Source organism: Lygodium microphyllum, chromosome 7 (assembly GCF_053477565.2).
Source record: "Lygodium microphyllum isolate KBCC chromosome 7, Lygodium_microphyllum_v1.1.10, whole genome shotgun sequence".
In the NCBI taxonomy this organism is placed as follows: Eukaryota; Viridiplantae; Streptophyta; class Polypodiopsida; order Schizaeales; family Lygodiaceae; genus Lygodium; species Lygodium microphyllum.
The window spans coordinates 158099990-158121819 of record NC_141141.1 but is presented as its reverse complement, the minus strand read 5'-3'; the positions used below and the strand labels follow the sequence as shown (position 1 = coordinate 158121819).

The 21830-nt window shown below is 40.0% G+C and overlaps 1 protein-coding gene and 1 pseudogene across 4 annotated transcripts in view; one reads left to right on the top strand and one right to left on the bottom strand.

Annotated features, from left to right (window-relative positions):
• Positions 1 to 15283, top strand: part of ORC4 (origin recognition complex subunit 4) — a 50176-nt gene extending 34893 nt beyond the window's left edge. For 3 of the 4 annotated variants that reach the window (XM_087682175.1, XM_087682174.1, XM_087682176.1), the window contains 11 exons: positions 11535 to 11578; positions 11668 to 11731; positions 11820 to 11909; positions 12171 to 12262; positions 12426 to 12510; positions 12887 to 12972; positions 13157 to 13266; positions 13707 to 13799; positions 13886 to 13950; positions 14417 to 14560; positions 14673 to 15283. In XM_087682175.1, the coding sequence (XP_087538301.1) occupies positions 11535 to 11578; positions 11668 to 11731; positions 11820 to 11909; positions 12171 to 12262; positions 12426 to 12510; positions 12887 to 12972; positions 13157 to 13266; positions 13707 to 13799; positions 13886 to 13950; positions 14417 to 14560; positions 14673 to 14714 (915 nt within the window). In that variant the 3' untranslated portion in view covers positions 14715 to 15283. Of the gene's footprint in view, positions 1 to 11534; positions 11579 to 11667; positions 11732 to 11819; positions 11910 to 12170; positions 12263 to 12425; positions 12511 to 12886; positions 12973 to 13156; positions 13267 to 13706; positions 13800 to 13885; positions 13951 to 14416; positions 14561 to 14672 lie in introns of those variants that run through there. The other variant, XM_087682177.1, reaches the window with a different exon arrangement.
• Positions 511 to 2171, bottom strand: LOC148034140 (uncharacterized; annotated as a pseudogene).
• Positions 15284 to 21830: the final 6547 nt, after the last annotated feature.

Sequence of the window (21830 nt, the reverse complement as noted above, 5' to 3'; positions counted from 1 at the left end):
CTTTTGAAGTTCATTGCGATGCTTTTGGGGATTGCATTGGAGCTGTGCTTAACCAAGAGCATCATACAGTAGCATTTGAGAGCCGAAGCCTCAAGGATCATGAGCTACATGCTCTAGTATATGAGAAAGAGCTTATGGCAGCATAGTTGCGGAAAATGTCGGAACGGGAATGGAAATGGGAACAGAAACGGGAACGTTAATTTTTAGAAGGGGCAAAACGGGAACAGGAACGCCACGTCATCAAGGAGGTCATACTGCGTAGTATTCTACTTAAAAAGATTCTAAGACTTGCAAGAAAACTTAATTTATCAATACTGAAGTATTGAAGAACTTAAAGCTGAAGGTTGAAACTTGGAATATATAGAATGGAAACATCTTTCTAAATTTATAACGAAGGGAAGGCCAAACTTACAAAAGATCAAAGATATAAAGGCTGAGTTTAAACATCAAGAACTAAAAGTGAAATACAAATGACATGTCAAGAAGAAGCAAAAAGAAAATACAAATACATCAAACATCTATCTCATCTAGAATCTCTTCCTCTTCGTCATTAATTTCATTATCTTGATTCTCTTCATCAGCATCATCCGCCTCTTCATCTTGAGCTTCTTGCATGGAACCTGGATTGTTTTCATCTTTATGAAATCCAATATAAAGATCATGAGTATACTCGGATTTCGTCTTTGTTAGCAAACACAAGTTTGCATTAACAAAGACTAAATTATAAGCCTTCTAAGTGCCTAGCCTGTTTCTCTTCTTGGTGTGTATATGACTAAATGTGCTCCAAAGTCTTTCAAGTGCAGAAGATGCACAAACTTGGCTTAAGATTTTGATAGCCAAGTTTTGCAGCTCGGGAGAATCAGCTCCATAGTTCTCCCACCATGTAACTGCACCTACATGGAATCTACAACAGTCCAAAATAATGTATAGTTAGAAAATCTGTATTAAAACTTTATATAAATTGAAAAACTAAGCAATTTTGTGAATTACCTATCACGTTGTGCATCAGGCGAGACAAACATGCCTTCTTTGTTGCGGTAGTTAGCGAGTTGAAATTTGATTTCTCGACGTTCCTCTGGACTTGCCACCAATTTTTGAAGTGTGGTATTCTAGCCTTGAGTTACTTCAGGATCTGACTGGAGTTGCTTTCCCTTGTGTTGGAACTCCAGATCCAAATTGTAAGCAGCACAATGAAGTGCTGAGTAGTATTGGTTCCATCTGCTGACTGCAAGCTCCTCAATTTCTTGTTTCTTGGGTGGAGCAAGATTAAGAGCACGGATGTTTTCAATGAGACGATCCATTGCTTCATATACTTTACCGATATACGGTACATCACCATCCACTTGCTGCAAGAGATTTACCATGGGTAAGCATAGAAGAAGCAATTGCTTTGCTTCCTTCCAATACTCATCTTGGGTTACCGTTGTGTAGCACAACTGGCCCAAAACTGACTTTGAAGTAGACCATGATGCCCAAGATGGACTAGCGACCATTTGTTTTAAAGCTGGCCTCATGTTGTATAGCCGACGAAGCATAATGAAATTATAGGCAAACCTGGTCTCTGAATATTTTAGTAGCTCCTTTTTGGCAAATTGCCTATACAAGGCTAGAGAGAAATGATGGCGGGTGACAAAAGAAATGATTTCCTTGCCTGTAACAATTGTACTCTTGATCCATGCCAATGCTCCAATGTCTTTCAATAAATTATTAAGACAATGGGCCATACATGGACTCCATGTGATATGGGGATACTGTTGCTCTAGTAAGGCACCTACAGCCCTATTTGTTGCCTCTCCATCAGAGACAAATTGAATTACATTCTTGGGTCCAACATACTCAACAGCCTCAGCCCACATCTTACATAAGACAGCAGTTGTCTTTTGCGGAGTACCACACTCCGTGGATTTTATATATAGAGGCTTGCCACGACATGCAGCAAGGACACCTTCCAAGGAATGGCTGCATATGTCAGACCAACCATCACCTATGAGACTCACCCCATAGGTATCCCACTGTTGTTTAATTGGTGTGATGGCAGCCTTTACACTGGTCACTTCCTCTTGTAGAAGTTTCTCATGTAGTGCATCATAAGAGGGAGGTTGGTAGGAAGGGCCAAACTGGGCTATTCCAGAAACTATCTCCTTAAAAAAAGGAGATCGTGCCACATTAAGACATTAAGGAGATGCACCATCACTCGATCAGCTCCTCCTCCTCTTTTGATGCCACAAAAGCGACACTCAAAGCGTCTTGCTCCACCCGCCTTGCTATTGTAGGACCCAACGATGCTAACTTGTTGCCACCAATAGTCACTTTGGGTCATCTCTTTCTCTCTCGGGGTTTCATTTAGTTGGGCTTCCATGGTTTGAGGCCTCATTATGAGGTAACGGGGGGGGGGGGGGGGGGGGAGAGAAAGAAAGAAAGAAAGAAAGAAAGATATATTAACGTCTACATAAGGCCAATGTGGCCTATGAGACAAAATCCAGAGTACATCCATATCTAATGTCATCACATCAGTAAGGTAAAGATAACATTACAAATAAGTGGGTGGCCTATGAAACAATACTGAAAATAACTATATGATGGGACTATACTAGGGTTGAACCATGTGTAGTGTTATTCCATCAATAGAAAAGAAAAGGAAAGGAAAGGAGAACCAGATTTGATAGAACCATGTACAAAAGTGTGGTGGGGACTATGGGCTGTAGGTGATCTCAAGATCTGCACATGATCTCAGCTATGATGCAGTCCCTAACTGCTTCACTGATATGCCTAGTGGTGAGTCTACGGTGTCTTGTGATAATGACTCTAATCCGACTGTGGTGTGACCTTCTCGGATGTGGTCCTAGTAGACGGGGTCGTCGTGCTCGACGAAGGGAAGTAGCTCTATTCAATGTGACATCACGGTGTGGCTTGTAAGGTGTCTGGCGGGGTGGCTCTGTCTTTGCTAGGTTGGTAGTGTTAGTAGGGTCGGCTCTGTAGAAGAAGTCTGTCACTGCTCTGTGCGTGTGTCCCTCTGGGTAAACTGGCCTCCTGTCTCGTAGTAGTGCAGTTCGGTGCCTCTCGAGCTCCAGGAGGAAAATACCCAGGCATCTCTGGTCCTCGTACTCCATGACGCGACTAAGGGGTCCAAATCCATCACGGAAGAGGCAGTGGTACCATCCTCGTATGTCATAGTATACTGTGCATCTGCATATGTAGTGCTTCTCCGTCTCAGGCTCTCGACCACAGAGCTGGCAAGTCCTATCCTTTGCTAGGGTATTTGTCCATCTGCTTGTCTCCATCTGAAGTCTATGTGAGGAGGTGCGAATCTGACCGATAGCAACCCGTACGCTATGGGAGAGATGAGTGTCCATATATGCTGGCCGAATAGTGAAGCCATCATCAGAGAGACATAAGAAATGACTCCTATAGAACCCCATCCTTGATCCTAGAGAGAGTGGTGGATGGATCCATGTCCTTGCTGTCTCAATCCTCAGGATATCAGCTCTGATCACCTAGTTCAACTCTGATCGGTTGAGAGAAAGTGTAGGGCAGTCAAGTCTATAATCCAAAGGTGGAAGACAGTCAATATCCAAACCATGTAGGCTCATCCAAATAGTCATCTGTGAAAACCAACATTTCTTCTTGCCTCCAGCTGCCAGTTGTCTAGATGAGGTTAGTGCCAATCTAGAGTATCTATGGCGTGGAAGTTTCCATAGTCTGTGCCAAAAGGTCACTGCTCTGAAGAGTGCCTCCGTAACTATAGGTGTTGCCCCTAGCTTTGCTCTGACAATGGGATGTCGAGTGGAGGGATTACTCCTAATCATGCGTGCTATCATCATGATCAATGGCCTTTCCACGCTATCCCAACCATCATAATAATTCCTCTCTATTCCAATCTGATCAGAGAGTGGGCTAAGACGCCTGTGGTACAATCTGCAACCCCATACCTCTGCTCCATATAGTAATGTAGGTGCGACTAGGGTGTCAAACAACCAGAGTTTGGTGCGGGGCTCTTGGAACTGTATGTGAGCACATTGATTCTCGAGTGCCCCTAGTGCTGCATATCCACGTGCCAAACGTGCCTTTGATGCCCCTCTCAACGAAAAACGTGGGCCAGAGAAGGTGACTCCCAAATAGACATATTCCCTCACATGCTCCAGTATGTCTCCCCCAAATGTGAACTGGTACATAGATCTAGTCACCCATGCTGCTGAGGTATTGAAAACCATGGTTTTGGTCTTTCCAAGGTTCAATGTGATGTCTTTATCTCTACAGAAGAAGTGCAAAGCATCTAGATGGCACTGCAATCCCTCCGGTGAATCTGAAATGAGAACATGAATCTGAAATGAGAACAATATCATCTGCATAAAGTTCAGACACTTCATCTATGTATAGACCAAACAATGTAGGTGAAATTGGGCATCCTTGTTTCACTCCTATGGTACTGTCAATCCTCTCTAATAGCCCCCCAGGTGCTCGTACATGACCTGTCATTGCCTCATATAATGCATAGACACCCCATCGTATACCCTCTGGTACTCCAATGCCCTGCAATCTCTGCATGATGCGTGTACGAGGCACTGTATCAAAAGCTTTGCGGAAGTCTACAAAACAACAATAAATCCTCTTGTCTCGGGCGACCCTCCTCAATAATGGCTCTGAAGTGTGAGAATATGGTCCAGTGTGATATATCCTCGTCTGAAACCTGCCTGTCCTTGTGCTCTCTTGCCTTGCATTTCAGCCCATTCGCTGAGTTCATGCTCCAATATAGATCCATATATCTTGGCCAAAGTATGACCGATCATAATAGTCCTGTAGTTGCTAGGAATTAGGGGATCACCATTTTTAAATAGCGGGATTATAGTATTGTTTGACCAACTCATAGGGAAACGTTCACATACTGCTCTATTGAACATATGTGCTAATATGGGTGCTAATATGTCACAAGCATGTGAGAAATGTTCTGCTACTAGTCCATCTTCATCCTGTGCCCTCCCATTTTGTAATCTACAAATTTCATCCCTAACCATTTTCCATGTGAAGAATGACAATTGTGTTGGCCTACAAGCTTGTGGGGGCTGCATAGGTGGCTGTCCTGGTAGGTTATACAGCTGTCTCCCATAGTCAAGCCATGCATCTGGTGATGTAATCTGTATGGGGGGCTGTCTTTCATGGAACATCTTCCATGCGCTTTTGCTATCCCATCCCAAAAATAGCTGATATATCTCTGCTTCTGCTTTCGCTAAGTAGTCTCGTTTCTTCTTCCGCACAAGGTGTTTGAAGAACGCCTTTGCTTGGCGATGTGTCTGAGTGCCTAGCTCCACTTCCCTCTGTAGGCGAGCTTGTGTGCCTACACTCATAATCATACCAGCTATTTTGGGGAGCAGTAGATCGTGTGGGTCTACATCGGGGCAAGGTGTGTGGGAATGCATACATGGCTGATCCATGTATGGCCTTTGCTAAATCCCTTGTACATTCTTTCAACGATCTACTCAAGTCCAATGTATGTAAACTGGTCTGCAGAGAACCACTGTAGACGTGTGAGGTGTCTTTTGTAAAGTAGTACTTGGGATGTTTAGGGAGGCATGGTGTTTCATGTTTCATATGTACACAAGAGAGCATGAGTGTCAAAATAGCATGATCTGCTGCTATGCCAATTGGTCTCTTAGATATCTTAAAGTTTTGGATGTCTGGTATCAATGCTGGTGAGCCTATCAAGTAGTCCACAGTACTTGCCCCTCCTTTGTGATTCCAACATGTCAAATTGTCAGATCCTGGCCATTGTGGCAGACCATTAAAGATGGCTAGTCTATGTGCACTTCCCAAAGTCAATAGGTGTGTTCCATAGGTACTCACTTCTTTATTCTGGGCTCTCCTGCGTAGGCCTATTTCATCTATGTCGATCCCTTTGAATATGGCATTATCATGCATATAAAAGTCACTCTGTCTATCTCTAGTGCGTGCATTGAAATCTCCTACTAATAATATGTCCCCAATGCTAGCATATCTTATGATATCCTCATAAAGTACATCAAAGGGTGATCCATCTCGTGTGGCATAGGTAGAATTTGCAGGAGGGAAGTAGCATATTGTGATGAATATATCCCGTGGTCTTTCTGCATGTATCCTAATCCATAAATATCGTGCATCATCATCTCTTTTCATTACTTGCACTATCCCTTTGAGGTCTTCCTGGTATAGTATGGCCACACCTCCAGAACCCCTAGTGCTTCCTGGTTTTCTAGCTGCTGGACGAAATGCACTTTCTCACCTGTATCCCCGCACGTCTGGTAGTCGGTTGCCTTTACATTGGTGTGTTTCTGTGTACATTGCTATATCTATGTTTCGGAAGCTATCTTCAAAGTAACCAGCATCCAAGCGTAGGGCTCCATTACAATTCCATATTGACATCCGAAGTGTCTCATAGGCCTCGTACCGTCATGAAGTCCTTTTATCAGTGATGATGACTCGTCCATCTCTATAGACAACCCACTTTCCCTCTTTGCGAGCCTCCAATACTTAAGGCATGTGTTCTCTGCGATGCGCTATTTGTGTTGGAGTAAGGTCCTCATCCAAATAAATCTTCTCACCCTTGAGGGCCTTACTTAGAGTGGCCCTTGGCTGGGGGTTCTTACAGGGGCCAATAGCTCTTGGACTTAGAGCCCTCTTTCCCCACTCTCCAAGCACTGACGATAGGTATGTCAGAAGTCCCAATTTTGTCAGCAAGTATCTTAGCATCTTCCTGTGGGCTGCTCTTCTCCTCCCATCCTACTACCCGTACATGTAAAACCCTAGCCCGTCTCCTAGCTTCTTCTTCCAAGGTAGCATTCATTACTTCAGTTTTGTTTATTGATGTTCCCTTATTCTTTTTTACTACCTCAATCCATGGGCTGGCTTCTATCTGCTTTTGTGTTGTCTTTGCCACTTCTGCCCATGAGTGAACCTTCCTTTCACATGCCTTCAAAGCCTCTTTCTCTTTTTGTAATTCTTCTTGCACGTTCATTTCTTTTTTCTTAAATGTATTCAGTTCTTCCCTTAGTTCTGCCCACAGAGAGAGAGAGAGAGAGAGAGAGAGAGAGAGAGATTATAGGATAAGAGATTGTGTTGAGATTTCACTTTTGGGAAAGAGAGAGGGAGGGAGGGAGAAAGGGAGAGAGTGTGTTAAACTTGGAGGCTTGCTGAAGTGTGCTGAAGCTTGAGCTGAATGTGTGTGCGAGATGTGAATGTTTGAGGCTTAGGTTGAATTGAAGTGACTTGTGGTTTGGTTCTTGAGTGAGATGAGTTCACTTGATGCTTAATGCGCATATTTATAGGTATAGGAATCAAGATAAGGTTCAACGTATAGGTCTGTGAGAGGCTTGTGAGAGAGAGAGAGAGAGAGAGAGAGAGAGAGAGAGAGAGAGAGAGAGAGAGATTCTGTGACCTGTCATATACATAATGACTCAACATTCATGAGTAATCAGACCTGGCATAAGAAAAAGGCTAGAGAGAGAGTGTGTGTGTTTGGTGGTTCATATATCAGAGAGAGAGATATTATCTGTTATCTCTAACGTGTATTAAAATCATTATAACAGAGATTGAGTGTCCACTGTCAAGTATTACTCTGAGAGAGAGAGAGAGAGAGAGAGAGAGAGAGAGAGAGAGGATTCTCTGTTGCAGCCTCTGCATTGTGTGGGCCATTGGGCTGGGGTCATTTACTAGATTTGGTTACAGCACAGTGCAGAGACATCATTCAATTCACTGCTGATGAGGTAGGTGCGAAGTCAGAGAGAGAAATAGGAAGAGAGAGGGTCGTTTTTCCCTGTTTGGCATCGACTTGAAAGAGGGAGATTCGAATCTGTTTCTCCAGAGTCGGTTACATTGGTCGACTTCATGGCAGGCGTGGAGTATGCGTGGCGCAATCGTCTTCATAAGGGAAGAATAATACGAAACGATTAAAAAAAAAGTTGAAACATTAGCATTAAAGGTCAGAACGAAATGTTTCGTTAGTGACAAAGAACACTATGTAAAACGATCCAGCCGTCAAATTTAAGGAAGAAAAAACGTATCGCCAAAAGTTGACCGTATTGTCCCAAAACGTCTCACGAAACGTTTCGGACCTTGCTTGAAACGCCACGTGGCACTGAAACGGGAAGGCTAAAACGTTTCATTTGTCAAAATGCGTTTTGCTAGGATTATCAAATGTTTCGGGGTTTCGGACCTGATTAGGGGCCGTTACAGGCCATTTCGCGTAACTATGTATGGCAGTGGTACATGCTCTTCAAGTATGGAAACACTATTTACTTGGTGCAGATTTTGTTATTAAAACAGATCACCAAAGTCTAAGATACGTCCTCACTTAGAAAAAGCTCTAAGAGAAACAGATACACTGGGCAAATTTCTTATCTATGCTTCATTTTCAAATCCTTCATACATCTGGAATTAAGAATGTGGTAGTAGGTGCTCTATCACAACGAGCTTGAGTGAATGCAATCACAACTGTTTACCATAACAAGTTCATGGATTTACCCAAAATGTATGCAACTGATTCCGGCTTCTCAACCATATGGGATCAACTTAACTCAGGTCAGTCGATTACACCTTACTCAATTCGAGATGGTTATTTGTATCATCATCAAGAAATTTGTGTAGCATTACCATTGCGACACAAGGTAATGGATGAAGCACATGCATCCCCATGTGCTGGACATAGGGGTATTTTACCCACTACTCAAGCATTGGAAATATATTTCTTTTGGCCCACTCTTAGAGCTGACATCGAAAGATATGTCCACGAGTGCAAGATATGCCAAAAAGTAAAGTATGATAGGCATAAACCACCTGGTCTATTGAAGCCATTATCTATTCCCAATGAGCCTTGGGAAAGTATAGCCATGGACTTTATCATGGAGCTTTCTCACACATAAGCAGGCAACGATACAATTTGGACTATCATTGATAGATTCAGTAAGCAAGTTCACTTTATACCTGTGCGAAAGACAATCAAAGCCAATCATATGGCTAAGCTATTCATTGCTCATATTTTCAAGCATCATGGCATGCTTAAGTCCATTATAAGTGATTGAGATCCCCGCATGACCAACCTCTTTTGGCAAGCTCTCTTCGAGAACCTCGGGACAAAGTTAAAATTTTCATCCTCTTATCATTCTCAAACGGATATGTAGAGTGAAAGTGCTAATTCTACTGTTCTGGACCTTTTGAAATCCTATGTATTTGATAATCAAAGAGAATGCGAAAAGTATTTGCCTTTAGTAGAGTTTGCATGCAGTAATATAGTGCACGTTAGTACTGGTAAGGCACCCTTTGAGATCATCTATGGTAAGCCTCATTTACCACCCATTCTTCTTATGAAGGATAATATCTTTGCAACAGATGAGTTTGTTAGAGACATTGATACAACTTTCACTCAAGTAAAAGTTGCTATCCAAAGGACACAAGAGAAGCATAAACGCGAAGTTGATAAGCATCGCCGTAACTTAGATCTCAAGTTGGGACAGTATATTCTTCTTAAGTTTGAGAAGGCTCGCTTGAAGAAGTAGAAAGGTCGAAAGGGTAAAGTGGTTAAGCTTTCTAATTGCTATTATGGCCCTTTCAAGAGCACAGATAAGATAAACGATGTGACTTTTTGTTTGGATCTACCAAGTCATTGGAACATTTATAATGCTTTCCATATAAGTTTGCTATGTCTCTATATTGGAGAACTTCCAATGGAGCCAATCAAGGAAGATTTATCTGACATTGAAGAAACAGAAGAGTTTCTTGTGCTTGAAAGAATTTTACACCATCAGGACAATACTCTAAGGTCAGGTAAGGTATTACGGAAGTATCTGGTTAAGTTTAAGAATTATCCCCCATTGGACGCTGAGTTTATGAGACTGAGAAAGAACTACAAGACTTTCCAGATCTTCTTAAGGACTATGTATCCCCTCTACAGTTGAGGTCAACCGTTTAGAAGCCAAAGGGATGTCACTAAATTGATTGCTTATTACGCATTCTCTATTTAATAAATTTATACCAATAAATTAATGACTCACTTTTCTTTAAGTGTTGATGATGATCTAGCATGACCATGAGACCATTTAAACACCAGTATTCCTAGTGCATCACTTTATGGGGTGATCAGAGTACTGTGACGGGGATATCTGGTGTAGGCAGTATAAGTTATGAAGGGGGAAAGAAGTGTCTCCCAAGTGTAATAGTATACACAAGAACCAAGGAGTTACACATAAATGAAGATGGATTAAGTTCTAAGAAGAGGAAGTGCATTAGCATTGTGTATATGTATTTATGTGTGCATCTGGGGATGCTTGGGAACGTTTACTTGTATGTAATGAGTATTGCATTCATTTGGGGTCATCCTCTCCCTTACAAGTCAAGGTTTAAGGTCTTTTCTTTCATTAAGAAAGACGAGAGAGGTAATTCTCTCACTAAGAAAGACAAGAGACATGATCCTTTGGAAGTGAGGAGAGAAGTGATTTTCTCTTTCTAAGGTCTAAAATGACACAAGCTTTTGTGTGGAAGTCAACCTTAAGGTTGAGGCCCAAGGCAATTTAATGAACTCTCCTTAAGGTGGTTGCATGGACCACAAGTTAAGAGTACAAGTTCGAGAAGCTGTTAAAAAAAAAAAGACATGGTAAATCCATTTTTAAAATATCTCACGATAGAAAGATGATCTCTAAAAATGACCCGCGTGGGTTATTGGAAACAACGAGATCTACAACTTTCGTGTTGGACGTTTTTTCATCCGAGCAACACACAGAGAGATATCTCGAAATTGGTGCTACAGAATAGATCTTGGAACAGCCACATCTTGCATGAAGATCAACTCAAGTCTCTCTCCAAGAAGAGAAGCTCTTGAAAGCCTATAAAAGAGGAGGCTCTCCTTGGGTGTGAGAGAGGTGAAGGAAGCATTGCTTTGCGATCAAGTTCCAAGAGGAGAAGAGAAGGTGCAAGTGCTGCAGAAGCTCTGTTGAAATCAAGCGCCAAGAGGAGAGCCCTACACATATTGTGTAGGAGAGAAGGAGACTCAAGAAGGATCAAAAGGTGCCAACTTCCAAGTTGTGCAAATGTTAGCACTCCACAAGGGGGGGGACTGGCCCATCTTCCAATCCCTAGTGTGTTGTCAATTTCTCTCTCTCTCTCTCTCTCTCTCTCTCTTTCTACATCTTTCTTTTCTCTCATTTGTTCTTTCTTTGCGCCAGCATAATCTTCACCATATATATTTTAAGTGTATAAGAAATTCGAGTGTGTATCTCGGATATTATAACATATTCTCTGATGAAAACATTTGTTGTTTCTCTCTGCTTGTAGACTTCGTGGTTTTCCACCAGTAATATGAAGTATTACAGAATGGGTGCTGGCATGCATAGTTGTTAACAGAGAGTTTTCTCATGGATTGGAATCTAGATTATAGCTGCATTTGTCCTTTTATAAGATCTGTCTAACATCATACATAGTTATTTGTGTCGGGTCGTATTTAGGTCAGAAGTGAGCATTTGTTGTCCTGCAAACGCTGTCTAACATGATCAAGTCATCACGGGTTTTGATACCAGGCATCCTTTGATGACAATTCAAATTTTCTGTCTTGCATGTTAAGGTGATTTCTTTTCCTGTTGTTTTGGATTTATTCTTCACCTTTTTCATGCAATAACTCTTTGTGCCACACAACTATGCTTTCTGAAACAGAGAATGTGCGCTCTCTCATAGAACTGTGGTTTTTATTCTGGAAGAGTTCGATCTTTTTGCTCAGGTTAGTTATCTTCTCTTCATGTGTACAGTCAAATGATTCTGAGTGACTTGCAAAAATGATGTTGTCGGTGGATTATTCATTGCCACAGATGTCAAAACAGAAGTTGTTATACAATCTACTCAATATAATGCAGCTGAAGGACTCACAAGCTGTGGTTATTGGAATCAGCTGCCGTCTGGTATGCTTAGAATGACTAGTGGCTACCAAAACTCTTATAAATTGTGATGAAGCGACCGTCTTATGAGAGGATAGTCTAAGTGGGACACAAGCGAAGATGATAAGCCTATAAAATAAGGGGTTCGATAGGTTCAATTCCTACTGTATAAAATAAAATGCATTGAATGGATGCCTGGCCATTGAGAAGGAAGGACGCTTTTAGAGATTTTCATCTGTCTAATGTCTGTCTTATTCTTTGTAATTTGGCCACAATTGCATCCAGGATGCAGATCAGCTTTTAGAAAAGCGAGTTCGATCCCGCTTCTCACATAGAAAGATTTTGTTCAATCCTCCAACAGCAGAGGATTTACAAAGGTAAAATTTCCACATGCATCTTTGTTGACTTGAGAGTGTGTCCCTATGCAGCTTAGGATCTTGAACAATGTTTACTTAGTCAAAAGCAAACCAACTGTTTTCTTAGTACATAACTTAGAGTTTAAATGGAACCACTTCATAACTACTTAACTTTGTTGCACAGGCTTTTGCCGCAGTTGCTTTCTTTGCCAACTGATTCAGAATCCCTTGATTCGAGCTATGCTGAGAAGTTCAATTGTGTGACTCTGGTATCCGCATTCTGTGCTTATGTGAAGTGCTTTTTAGAGCTTGCCTTGTCTAGTGATTCATTGAGCTTAAAAAGTACTTCGTGTCGGGTGTGTGCTTGAAGCTGTTGTTGTACTTCAACAAAATGATTCGAGGGGTATGGTTCCCTTCATTGAACCTTTATCCCCTGACCAACAGCTTGTTCTGTTTTGGAATATAATGTTACGACTGTACCTCAACGTGTTCGATCAGCATTGTGTCTCGTTTATGTTTTCACGTGACTCTTGCCTGACACCAGTTCATTCTTTGGAAGCAAAATAGTGGTGCGTGTGTTCTTTGGAAATAAAAGGTTATGACTATCTTCTATTTTCTTACTGTCTCCACCTTTACCTTTCAAAGGATCTTTTTAACAGCAAAGAGATGAAAGATATTCTGGATGGGATTATGAGCGTGGATGCTAGCCCTCGACATGTGATAAACTTCTTGTATGATTTCTGTCTTGTCAAAAGCTATTTATTGTTGATGGTTATCTCACCATGGACAATCTAGTGGTCTCTTTTACCCTCAAATTGGCACACTGGTTTGACTACTGACTACTGTGCTTGGCTTTCTTTTGAAACATTCCTTGAGACAACCTCTTGTTACATCTGGGCTTCATGTCACTTTCAGGTTTTTGGCGGTTTGTACACTGGAATGGAGGTTGGGGTTTCTTTCCCTATCTAACTTCAAGACTGCAAGCATGGCTATAAGGTGTCATCCTAAGCTTGAGTCATTGAAGGGTGTGATATCTACTCTCTTGTTATCTTTTTTTGGGTATTGGAGTTATGCTTTTACTGAGTGAGAACCTTATCCTGCATCTCAAATGCTGTACTGGCGTTATTCTTTTTGTCAGTGAAAACCTCATGTTATGTTTTGTGACCATTATGACATGACTCAAGCTTCTTGTTATCTTTTTGGACTATCTCAAGCTTGTAACGAAGTATAATTGGTGTTAACAGGTTGGGAAAATGTCACATTAATTAATGTGAGGTTAATTGATGTGACATTACAGGAAATACTGAGAGCTGCGACTGTTCATATATTATTTAATGTGAGGTTTATTAATGTGGCAAAAAATAACAGCTGTTTCAGTTGTTAAATGGCACTGTTCTACCGGTCCGAGACTGCTGATGAGAACTATAGTGCATTTGAGGTTGAAGTTTTTATCCTGTGACTGCAGATGCTTCGGTACTGGAGCTTTATCTTCTAGTATCCATGAAGAGATTGGAAGGGAAAGAAAAGGAAAACTACAATTTCATTACAGTTCTCAAAGGTCCCTAGCTTTAGCAATAGCTTCTCCAGTGTTGGTGTGCACTCAATCCTTCTACCTAATGATCACGTTTCATCCTTTTGGTGCAGAATACAAGAGTCTTCATGATACCCACAGCACATGCGATTTCTATCCTCAGCAAGTGTGCAGAAGGGTAAGCTATCAGCAGGGGTGGACACAAGAAGTTTTTGACATTTTCCCATGTGGGAAAAAAGGCTCTTTTTCCTTGTTTTTCCCTCGTTTTTGACATCATGAGCTTCTCCTTGGGAGGCACTGTATAGCTAGCTAGGTGTGGTTGGGGCCAGGGCCAGGCCCGCTCCGGCACCGGCAGCCCCCTGTCCCCCAACCACACCTAGCTAGGTATGTGGTCCCTCCCTAGCAGAAGCTTATAATTTTTTTGCAATTCACAATGTGGGAATTATAATATAATGGGAGTTTGTCTAAAGCTTCTTGTGGGAGTTACTGACTGAAGCTTCATTTGCTAGCAAAAGCTCATGATGTTTTCGTAATTCACAATGTGGGAATTATAGTGGGAGTTTGTTTAAAGCTTCTTGTGGGAGTTACTGACTGAAGCTTCATTTGTATGTGTGAGAGGAACTGACACTTGTTTCTGTTTGCAGGCATTTGAGAACTTGCTGGAGAAGCAACTAGTCGCATTTGCAGATGGCAGGAGGCACAGCACGGGCATGGAGTATTGCCCCGTCAAGCTCTTAGTTTCAAGCTTCGAACTGGAAGAGGCCTTGAAGCTCAGCCCATTTTGTCCGGTAGGTCCAAACCATTCTGTTGTGAACCTTTGTGTGATTTGGGAGGTGTTTTGGCTGGTTTCTGCTGCTGCTGCCGCTGACGCAGGGTCATTCTTTCTGGGTATGTGGACAGACCGTCTTGCGTCAATGGTTTGCACACGAAGGGTTCAGGTAAAATTCTGTGTTAAAAAAAAAAGGTTTGCACACGCTGCTTCCTTGATCGTGAGGAAAAAGACACGGTCTTTATGGGCGCTTTCTATACACACGCGCACACCGGGAGATGGGGAGAGAGAGGAATCGGATGTTTGTATGCGGAACTTTATATTGAAGGCGTGTTACATGCGTGATGCGTGAACAAATTAATGTAGCCATAGACATAATGGATTCCGGAGTCTCGTACATTGTATACTAACCGAGTTTAACTCTATGAATAGCGAAGGTGTACATCACATACTAACTGATTTTTACTTGAGGAATTGCTTGAGACTTCGACAAGATGTGGTACTCAGGGTATTGAGGATTTGGACATGTTGATATCACATTTTGAAGATGGAGGACAATTGGTTTGTCACATAACTCAAAGGAATTGAGATTGAAAAGCGGAGCACATGCAATGAATGCAATTATTAAGATGCATATGGCCGAAATTTGAGGCATAATAGCTCTAAATTGGTCCATAGAAGCAAGTGGGAACATCTAGTCCATGTACCTTTAATGTTGGAAAATTGAGGCCGTTTGAAGTTCTTGGCTATGTATGTGAGATACACCTAGGCCATAAGGTTCGCAAGATTCAAATAGATCGAGGTGGAGTTGATAAAGAGGTTATGAAAGATGTAGTTACTAAAGTAGAAGGTTAAATTTTAGATAATATTGACAGTGACAATAGATTGATGGGCTCTCTTGCTTTGAATATTGATAGTGACAATAGATTGATGGACCCTCTTGCTTTGAATCATATGCTTCTTTATCACATCATTTCCCTTAGGCCCATTCAATTGTATATGGACAAGGATGACATTGCAAGAGAGTTGGTATTAAAAGGTGATGGCCAAAGCTACAATGCAATAGGGGTATATGTGGGGGATTACTTGCTATATATCATTGACAACTTTCTTTGAAAGTCCATCTATCTTTTATGTTGGAAAATCCATGCCTTTTGAAGTGCTTGGCTATGTATGAGATACACTTAAGCCATAAGGTTGACAAGATTCAAGTAGATTGAGGTGGACTTTCAGGTTTCATGACTTATTTTACCAATTTGGGGAATCATTCGTGTGCTAAGCTCCCTAGACTCCTCAAAATGGGGTAGTTGAGTGCCACAAGAAGCAAATGATGAAAGCTATGAAGTACATGGGCCCTCTTGCTTTGAATTATATGGTTTTGAATGGATACATAGATGCATGCTTCTTCCATCACTTTTCTTAGGCCCAATCAATTGTGTATGAGCAAGGAAGACAATGCAGGGGAGTTGGTACTAAAAGAGGTGGTCAAAGGTACAATGCAATAATCAAGGTATTGGTTTCATGCACAATGCATCCTTTCTACAAGGGACAAATGTAAATGTGAATGGAACACTATGCTTAGAAGAAAGCAATGTGATACCGAGAGGATGAAGTGTAGGGGAAAAAGACCAATGCACTCTTCAGATGAAGCAGAAAAAGAGGCTATGGAAGATGTATCTCCTAAAGTAGAAGGTTAACTTTTGGAAAATATTGATAGTGGTAATAGATTGTTGGGCTCTCTTGCTTTGAACATTGATAAAGACAATAGATCGATGAACTCTCTTGCTTTGAATCATATGCTTCTCTTTTCCATCAGTTTCCTTGGCCCATTCAATTGTATATGGACTATATCAAGACATTGGTTCCATGCATTTTGTATCCTCTTTGCAAGTGACAAATGTGAATGTGAACAATACTATGCCTAGAAGTAAAGGATGCAATACCAAAAGGAGGTGTGAGGGAGAAAGGCCATAGTACTCTTCAAAGGAAGTTAATGAAGGTACTAAAGAGGTTATGGAATAGAAGGTTCAATTTTAGATAATATTGAGAGTATAGATGGATGAACACGAGCAAACCTCCATGTAGAATTGAGAGTGGCACAATTGTTGAATCAAATGGCATTCAAGTGTCTTTGAACATTCAATGGTTTTCAATTACATTTTTTTATGGATCCAAGTGGTAGCAACTATGAACGTGCATGTGCGCGTGTGCATGTGTGTGTGTGTGTGTGTGTGTGTGTAATTCAAGGGTATACAAGTGCCATTTTGCATGGATCTAAATGGTAGCAACTATTTCTTACTTGTAAATACTCTATATATATACAAAAATACGTATGTGAACATACATACATAATGTCTGTATTCCCCCCCTCTCCCCCTTCCCCTTAAAAAAATAAAATCGCATATATAAATATAAATTTGTGTGAGTGTTCGTGTGCATTCATATAGGGATACAAACTTAGCATTGTTAAACTCATGTATTTGTCCAATTTCATGAAACTCTTGCTCTATTGGATGATAATTTTTGAAAATTGATGTTTGTAGTGTAAACCTTTAAAACTTTTGTGTGTGTCTTAACATAGATTTGTCAATGGATTTATTCAGGCTCTCTCTCTCTCTCTCTCTCTCTCTCTCTCATAGTTCGTAGTTGTCCACTCAATGTAGTCCATCTCACTTTTTTCCTCGCTTGATTATAATGTAGTTTGTTAGTATTTTCTCTCTACCTTTTTGTGGTAATCCATTAGAGCTCCCAAGAGAACAAGAAACCAAGGAAAAATTTGCAAAAAAATCTATCTTGTAACACCAACTAGTATCTTCTTAAATCTTTTGATACCACCACACAAGAAGAATAAGATCAAAGGAAGTTGCTTCACACAATATTATAATATATTTTTTCCATGAATTTATTTTCAATAAAGCAATTAATCTTCTTCATATTTATGAACCACAAAGTAAAATAACTCTTTCACAAGTCAAGATTGAACAGAGATAATCTCATGATATTGTAGTAGTTGTTTTTCATAATGTCTTCATTATTCACTTATCTCATTATCTCTCAATATCTCATAGACATAACAAACTCTCTTAGTTGTTAGTTACTTTTCAAAGGGTATGTCTAAATTGAAGAAACACCAATCATTACAATGCTCCTTCATAGTAAACTACTATCATTGTCACTTGGAGTTTTCTACTCTAGTCTTTAGTTGCTATTTTCTTTGATCAAACTAGCTATGAAGAGCTTTTGTTTCCCTCCTTTCAAAGGGAAATATTACTAAGCATCTAATTCATAATATAGAATTCATATGGATACATGCAAAGGGCTATAGGAGTATACATGAGCTCATAGAAGTTACGAAAGGCAATAAAACCATTTAGTCCAAAAACTAAACAAAAACCTCAATGAAAATTCAAACTTATTCCAATACTCAAAAATCCAAAACCGACAAAAGCACGCAATAAATTAGCGATAAAGCTCCAAAAAATAATCAAATGATCAATTACTTTGAGCGTTCAACATATGATTGCACACTTAGCTTGGATGCATCCTCGTTGCCGTGGAAAGAGGTGCTTGCACTTGGGAGAGAGATCTAGTATTGACCATTCTCAATGTACAACTTCTTGCTGACTCTACCTTCCCAGGCTTTGCCTGAGAGCCAAGGAATCTTCGGCTCGGTCTTGCAATGGATGACGTGAACCCATTCGGTCTGCACTCAACTTCTTACAATGTGTGGCCTACAGTCCTTGTCAACTACAATATCCCTCCATGGCTTTCTACGAAGAAAGGACATCTCATCCTTAGCTTACTCGTCCCCGGCTGCTACAAAGTCAAAAATATGGACATGTATCTTCATCCATTAGTCGATGAGCTTAAGATTTTGTGGGAGGAGGGGGTCACCGTGCAAGATATGAGGAAGTGTGATGGTCGACGGTCCGCCAATATTCGAGAGCCATTCTCATGTGGACGATGCATGACATTCCAGGATTCGGAGAGTGCTTAGGTAAATAGGCTTCCGTTCTCATTGGTAATATCTATATTTTAACTCGTTCAAGTTTGTATTCACTGGATAGAGGTATTGGAACATATCTGATTACCTAAGGTTATCATGCATGTCCATTGTACATATGATACAATCATAATACTACATATGTGGAGTAGATGTCACTTTCAGGTGATTGTGATGCAAAGGAGAGTTCTCGAACTTAAGACAAGTGTTAGTGTCTATTGCTTGATGACAAAGTGTATATGTGGACCAAAGTACTCGTAGTTTTACTATAAGCTTATAAGATCCAGACAAGAAGGCATAGGGTGCAAGTTTACCCTTTTTAAATATGTAAGAGAGTCTCCTAGAAAATACATGTGTGCAAGTTATGCAAGTGTGATAGGCTAAATTTCAATATACTTCGGATGGAAAAATGTTAGGTAGCAATATTTTTTTTTTGTACGGGTCTTGTGTGGATAGTGACCATTTTTAAATATGTAAGAGTCTCCTAGAAAATACATGTGTGCAAGTTATGCAAATGTGATAGGCTAAGTTTCAATATACTTCGGATGGAAAATGTTAGGTAGCAATTTTTTTTTGTACGGGTTTATTGTGGATAGTAACAATGGATATTACTTCAATTGCAAGGATGCTTTGCACGCACACACACACACACACACACACACACACACACACACACACACACACACACACACATGTACGTACGTACGTACGTACGTATGTATGTATGTATATGAGAGAGAGAGAGCCTTGTGTGTTTTTTAGGCAAGTGATGTATACCTTCATCTTCAAGTTAGCATATAGATCTCCAACTTAAATCACCAATCATTAGGATTATCTTCAATTGCATCTTCTCTATACAACAATCCTTTAGAAGTTCCATTTTGACAAAGATAACTCATACATCACATATACAAAATACATATAGACAAATGCAAGACTCTGAATGGTAGTGTGAATGAAGGAAAAAGGAGGGAATGATGATTGCATTATATTTCCAAAAGAAAATATAATCAATAAAACTTAGTATAAATGTTTTCATTTAAAAGCATGAAGGTTTCTAAACCTTTCTAAAGATAGAGTCTCATTTATAAAAGATTTAGGAGGGTTTTGTAAAAATTGCAAACAACACATATTTTCCAAAAAGACAATATAGAGGGAAGGAGATGACCATGCATAAAAATACAAAATATCCAATTGCTAAAGAGTTTTATCTATTGGCATGCACTTACTTTTGATCTCCATGTGAATGTTTATGCATGAAGGTTAGATACCAAGAAAAATGTGATGCAAGGTGAATCGAGGGATTAGGAAGTTTAACAATACATCTTTGCAAATTAGACATAATTATAAAAAGCATTGACTAGAGTATCCCAACTTCCTAGAATGATTGGCCAATTAATTTGTGGACTAGTCAATGAATCTTGTAGACTCCATGGACAATGATGAGGGATTGTAGAATCAAATGTGTGATACTTGCTTACCAATTGAAGAGGATCGGAAAGAAGGGAACTGAAATGAGGAAGTAGAACTAAGGCTAAAGAATAGAGAAAGGGATAGGAAAATTCATAAAATGAAGATAACAATAAGGAAAGATTTAGGAAGATAAAGGGATTTTGAAAGAAACGGGATTAAGGGATAAGTAGGGAATGCAGATATGAGTAGGGTAGTAGGTGTAAGAATGGGAGTAGGGGAAAATATACAATCAGTAATATACGTACAATGGGTAAAGATAGGGATATGGGGTCTCCAAGAAAATTGAAATAATAATGTTGAATAATTTGAGGTTGAGTTTGCAGTAAAGAAAGATAGGCCTCATATCATTGAGCAGAATATTGATAATGTATCAAGGAAGGAACAACTTTGCCTAGGGAAGAATAATGAGAGTAAATATCAAAGAAATTAGATTTGATTGGTGGGTGTTGGGAAAGATAAAATAAAAGATTTGTTGGTTTGATCGTCTACTCAACAAGAGCCTTTAATTATCATTGGTTTCTTTCCCTAGGCCTACTCCTTCCCTAAAAGTATCTCATAATCCATGGGAGGAGGCCAAGACACTACATAACAGCTTTCCATCTTGGATAAATAAGTCTAAAAAACTTTACCAATTTGCATCTCCAAATGATGAATGTATAAGGTTGCCTAAAGGATAACATCACAATCATTTTAAGAAAAATGTTCATAATCTAGGATAATCAAATCTCTCGTGATATACATAAAGGTCATCAACATAATGTTAGGAGTGACAAGATCTTCAAAATCCATAGTGACCACCTTTGTAAGTAAGGAAGATATCCAAGATCTAGCCCATCCATCCTTCGGGGACGAAAGATCCATTATGGATAGCTTGATATAAAAGGCTAGCTTTTGCTAACAATAATGGATCCCAAAAAGAGTGATTATGTGAAACAATTTCCACAAACTTCTCAAAAGTATTCATAAATATTTCTATACGAGCTTGCACTCTTTTCAACCTTTGCTTGAAATAGAGGATATAAGGAAGCATTGCATTGAAGAGCAAAAAGTTTATATAAGAAAGTGAAGGAACCCTTGGAACACTGGGACTTCGTTGAGAAGTTGAACGAGACTAATTTAATTGATGCTGTACTTCGTGAATCTCCCTAGTTAGATTATCAATGGTGGTGGCTCTAGTAGACTACAACTGAATAGTTTGAGTAGTCATGTGACACTTCAAAGATTAAACTTCTTGAAGAAGGGAATGCCATTCAACAATTATAGAGGCTAGTTGAGTTTATCCTTGTGTAAGAACTTGGGCCTATAAAAGAAACTAACTTAGCCTTTTGAGCTTCCAAAAATTTGTTGGGCTCTTTCATTTGATGAGTAACATCAATCAGAGTCTCTTGAGTGAAACTCAATTGATTCAAAGCTTTATTGAGATTAATATGAAGATAATCATTAGTCTATTGTGTTTCATCATAAATGGAAGAGAATAATTGCTAAATTGTCTTTGTTAACGTGATAGAAGATTGGATATCCCCATAGAGAAATCGAATAGAATCTCTTGTCTCACAAGGCAATAGAAGGGGGGAGGTGTCACCTCATTTGTGCCCTCACCCCATGCTAGAAACAAATTTGGACAATTAAGAAAGGTAGGAAGGTAACTCCATGATGTGGTAGGTATAGAAATAGTGGGAAAAATAGAATGTGTTGAAGCAATGGCATGTTTTAAGCATTTATTGCATTGAATCACCAAAGGTGGTGGAGAATTAGTATCCTTCTTTAATTGGAACAGGATCAATAGTGGTGTGCATTGCAAGAGGATCAATAG